Source organism: Cupressus sempervirens, chromosome 2, assembly GCF_028749045.1.
Source record: "Cupressus sempervirens isolate cs-2001-9-10 chromosome 2, ASM2874904v1, whole genome shotgun sequence".
NCBI lineage: Eukaryota > Viridiplantae > Streptophyta > Pinopsida > Cupressales > Cupressaceae > Cupressus > Cupressus sempervirens.
The window spans coordinates 68,516,716-68,521,985 of NC_143119.1; the positions used below are offsets into that span (position 1 = coordinate 68,516,716).

The 5,270-nt window shown below is 31.2% G+C and overlaps 1 protein-coding gene across 1 annotated transcript; it reads left to right on the top strand.

The window, feature by feature from the left end:
* Window positions 1-890: 890 nt before the first annotated feature.
* Window positions 891-2,012, top strand: LOC149571082 (cadmium/zinc-transporting ATPase HMA2-like). Its single transcript, XM_089808419.1, has 2 exons — window positions 891-1,482; window positions 1,634-2,012. The coding sequence occupies exons 1-2, from the start codon at window positions 1,320-1,322 to the stop codon at window positions 1,690-1,692; spliced, it is 222 nt and encodes a 73-aa protein (XP_089664545.1). The 5' UTR covers window positions 891-1,319; the 3' UTR covers window positions 1,693-2,012.
* The last annotated feature ends 3,258 nt before the right edge of the window (window positions 2,013-5,270 follow it).

The window sequence follows — 5,270 nt, forward strand, 5'->3', positions numbered from 1 at the left end:
ATTTTCTCTTAATAATTGATCTGTAAATGAGCGCTCTTTCATGCTTACCTAATTGGAACATGAGCCTTATACATGTTCTTGCACTTGTCTAATATTATGATAATTCCTAACTTCATTAAACAAATAATTCAATTTATATTTTTGCAGTAATATAAATAAATTAAATATATAATTTATTTTCAAAAAATTGACCATTTGAAACAATAGTGTGTTATAAAAAAAATGTTATTTAATTATTATTCGATAATATGTTTGATAAACATTTAAATGAAAGCATAGCATAATGTATACGAAAGGATAATAATTGGATATAAAATTAGAGAAAATAATATTTTTGTTTATTTCATTTAACATACTCCCGTTGAAACTACACGTATTAACCTCATTCACTCACATCACAATCCAAAATTAGAAATTTGGAAGAAGTTTAGAGACCGTGCATTTTGTAGCAGTTTCGTACATTGACAGAAACTTAATTCCAATCTCAAAAGTCAAATTTAAGAAAGAATTTGCATGGCTGATTATTTGCACTACAATCTCTTCCTTTCTCATCAATTTCACTACAATTTCCCCTTGGAAATTAACGTGTAGACGAAAGCATGCATACAGTTGAGTCTTCACGTAAACTGTTTCTGTCTACACTATAAACCCAATTCTCGTTGCATCCCGCAATGAATAAATCTGGAAAAATATTAGGCGAGGTGGAATTCAGGTAAACAGATATAGATCAAGGGAGGACAATTTCCTTTAATTTCGAATTGTCTTCTCCGCGTTAACACAATTTCGAGATTATTTCATGTTCGCTACGAGGAAGGACACATTTCTTGTAAATCACTCTTCCTGGCAAATATAAATACACTTGAACCATATGAAGGCATAGATCATAAATCTTCAATTAGAAAGTTTTACAGATCTATTCTCAGTTATCAAATGATTGCATAGGATTAGTAAAGTTTTTAAATAAATCTGGAAAAATATTAAGCCAGGTGGAAGTCAGGTAAACAGATATAGATCAAGGGAGGACAGTTTCCTCTAATTTTGAATTGTCTTCTCCGCGTTAAGAGAATTTCGAGAATATTTCATGTTCACCACAAGGAAGGACACATTTCTTATAGATCACTCTTCCCGGCAAATATAAATATTCTTGAACCATATGAAGGCATAGATCATAAATCTTCAATTGGAAAGTTATACAGATCTATTCTCGGTTATCCCAAATCTTCATTTGCTTTCTACTTCAAGGCAAACATCATAATTTTGATTTCATTCCATCATCTTCATTTGCTCCTTGAATTGCATAGGATTACAAGACTACCATCATGAAGAGAACAAGTCTGCGTATTGAGGGCATATGTAAGAACTCTGATGAACGAAGGATAGAAAGTACGCTGCGGGAAAAACGTGGAGTTGAGAACGTCACTGTTAACATTCAAAGCAGAACAGTCATCGTCGAGCATGATTCACAATCTCCATCTGACTTTGGTATATATTCTCTCATATTACATCAACGATTCCTTTGTTATTTAGGGTTTCGTAGCATGATTTTTATTTAGATGCCAATAATAGTAGAAACGTTATTCCATAAGGATTCTCTAACCATTGTTGGTTGACGTTGTTGATGAAACGTGTGCAGTGAAGGCGCTGGCAAGCCTTCGATTCAATGCTCAAGTTCTACAAACAACAGATTTATAGGAAATGGAAGTATTTATCACCATTCATGGTTTCAAATTAGCTAGTTTTGGACGTTTCCTCTCAATTTGGGGATATTATTGTATTGATTTCGATTGATCTGTTAGAATAGGGTTCCTGTAATAGTTTTCTTGGTTTCCATTGATTAATTCATATAGTAGTCGTCTGTTCTCTGCATCGGGACAGACTAACATCGTAATATCCACGTGCCGATTCATTGTAATGTATTAGCGGTTCAGGCTGATTTTTTCATTTTTTAGAAACTTGCTATCATTTTGTTTTTTCTCTCTTGCACAAATCAATATACGAAAATATTTTGTGTAGTGAATTTCTAAAGATCAATTGTTCCCTCCTTACCTTCATATAAAGGAAGTTGTCATGAACTTTATATTAAGATTAATGATTAAATTTATCAAATTATGTTCTATTGAAAAAAAAATATGTTAAAATTGAATTTAAAACATTTTTGATGTCAATAAATAATTATAGATGTTGTGGGAATGAAGATGTATTGAAGGGCATTCAAATATTTAAGAAATCTATATGACCATATGTACAATTATAGTGTTGTCATTTTATAACTTATATTAAGATTGACCAAAAAAAATGATAATTGTTTAAATGTTTAATATATTACTATTACACATATTTCAATTCCGATGATGGATCACATAGTATGACTTACTTGTTGATGGAAGAACTTATGCACTATCTAGTCCAAAAAAAAAAGCAAAAACTTATAATGGACTGTGGAAATCTTTATGCTCATCTACTTCAAATTTGAGAACACAACATACCTATAAAGAATTATTCTAACAAAAAGTAATGTATTTAAATAAAGAATTTTCTTGTTTTACTATTAATATCTTCCAACTATACAACTTAAAAACAATTACTGTTAAAATCTTACAATTGCAAATCCATTTTGATTAAGACTATTAGCACCACAAACTCAAGTACAATGAGGACATGGTTATCTCTTGAAAATATTGTCTATCTTATGAGCTATTTTTGGAGAGCCAATCTCTATTAAAGCTAATTCTTGACAATGTGAAACATCGCATGATCACATATACGTTGCATTTTTAACATCATTATAATTTCAAATTAGATATATTTGGAAGTTTTATAATAATATAAGCATCATAAAGAACAATAGCAAACTGGAGAAGGGGCTTCCATGAAGGCAAGGATTTTTTTACAAATCAAGGTTTTCTAGCAGGGAAAAGCAGTGATTTTATAGCAAGAGAGGTTAGTACATCTGATAGGTGTGTTTCTTGCATGTTTCCCAAAGGTGAGGCAACTTTGGGAATCTCCATGTGTGTGTTTCAAAGTGGGGACAAGACTAGTTGGGTGTAGAAAGTTTTATGATATTCAAGACACATGGGTAAGTGGTCTATTATGTGGAGTTTCTAAAAGTCATCTAGATCCTCAAATATTTGTATTAGGATCTAGACCAAAAAAAGGGTCTTCCCTTTTCGATATTAAACCTACAAATAAATCTTCTTTTTTTGGAGTGGACAACATTTCTAATATCCCCAAAGTTGATTATGCTATATTTATGCCTTACCCTCTTATTCATCACTTTGTGTCATCTATGGCCCAGTGTCTAGTGGGTAAGTTTTCTAGTGCTCATCCTAATATAGATGTGGTAAAATCCTTTGTTAAGCAAAAATGGAAAGTAAAAGGTTAGGTTGATATTGTTCAATGCCTCGGGGGTTATTGGTTTTTTTTCCCTACCATTGAGGACCTTTCTGAAATTCTCTATGGGGGTCAATGAATGATGGGGAAATTCTCCTTAGCATTGCAGAAATGGATTCCTATTCTTTTTCTTAATGAGTAACTCTTTGAATCAACTCCAGTTGAGATTAAACTTTTGGGATTACCTTTAGAATACTAGAATGAGGATATTTTAAAAGGACTACTTGATTCTTTTGGGTAATTTCTTACTATTGACCCAATGATGGCTTCAAGATCCAAATTTATCTACACTAGAATCTATCTGTATATTAATCAAAATATTGTTATTTCTCATGATATCAATATTACATGAAGTCAGGAAAATGGAAACAACCTTTGCAATATGAGACATTTCCTTTTTTGTTATATATGAAAATAAAATGGACATTGGGCTAAGGAATGTCCCTATAAGATTCAAAATGAGAAACCAAAAATGTTGGAACAAAAGAAGGAAATAAATGAGATAAAGAAAATCCAGGAGATTGTAGCCAAAAAGGGTATTTAAAGGGGTTCAAGTTCAAATCTTGCTGAAGACCCTATGGTTGTTGTAAGCCTTCAATTACAAGATCCTTAGTATATCTATTTGAAGCCAACAAATGAATATCCTAATCATCAAGGAAATCCTTCCATTTTAAATGCACCAAATCTCACTGAGCCTAAAAACATTAAATCCAAAGAAGAGGAAATAATTTGCAAGAAAATTATCGATGGTGGGGTTTAAGAATTAGTAATAATATCTCAGTGAATGAATTAGTAGTAATATCTCAGTAAAAAATCATAGAGAAAGAGATCTTAATCATAGAAAATATTTTAGATTTAGTCTTGAACTCAGCAAGTTTTGAAGAAAATCCCTTCAAAAAAGGAAATGTTGAGGTCTATTCTATTTTTCAAAACTTTTTAGAATGGAATAAAGTTAGTAGAAGTAAGAGGATTGGAAACAAGAAAAAAGGTAACAAAAATAGAGAGTCAGAAGTGTCTTCATCAAAGGCAAGTGTTCAAACAACATAGAGGAAAGAAGATTCTAACAACCCCAAATAAAAACTAGGAAGGAATATAGACAAGTTTAATAGAGAATTGGAAATTAATCAAAATATAGTGGATAGAAGACAACCTAAAATCCAAGAGATATGTTCAACATTTAAGAAATGATAGTTATTTCATGGAATATAAGGGGTCTAAATAATCCCCATAAATAGGATGAGTTGTGAAGCAATGTTAAGGATCAATAACCTGAAATTATTCAAATGCAATAAACTAAAATGAGTAAGGATAAAGTGTAGAAAATCAAATTGTTCAAAAATTGTGGGGTTATTGGAAGTGTACCAGAAGGTGCTTCAAGTGGTACTATTTTTTTTGAAAACATTAATCTTTTTTAAGGGTGCCATGATTCTTTTTGACAACAACCTTCTTGTGGTTAAGTTTGATAATAATAAGATTAGTTTCAAATGGATGTTGTGAAAAAATTATGCCCCTAATACTAAAGATGGAAGTGCATTCTTTTGGAAAAATATTGAGAGTTATAGAAATGTTTTCCCTCATGCATGCTAGCTCGTTATGGGAGATTTTAATACTCCTTTAAATGATGGGGAAATATTTGGAGGTTTGACTTCTCAAACTAAAAAAATAATTAATTTAATGAATTTAATTAATAGTCAAGCTCCAGTGGACTTGGATTTGGAAGTTCCTAAGGATACAAGGTCAAATAGAAGAACTAGAATTGATCTCAATCAAATCAGACTAGATATAGCCCTAATCTCTTAGGATTGTTAGAAAAAATATCTCATAGTTTTTCCTCTTTCTCTAGAATAGGATCTGATCATTTTCCTATTTCTTTTGTTTCT

Bases quoted from the DNA above. Each gene is read 5' to 3' on its own strand.
- LOC149571082 (XM_089808419.1), top strand. From the start codon at position 1,320: ATGAAGAGAACAAGTCTGCGTATTGAGGGCATATGTAAGAACTCTGAT. The intron at 1,483-1,633 runs GTATATATTCTC...AAACGTGTGCAG, and splicing joins ACAATCTCCATCTGACTTTG to TGAAGGCGCTGGCAAGCCTT.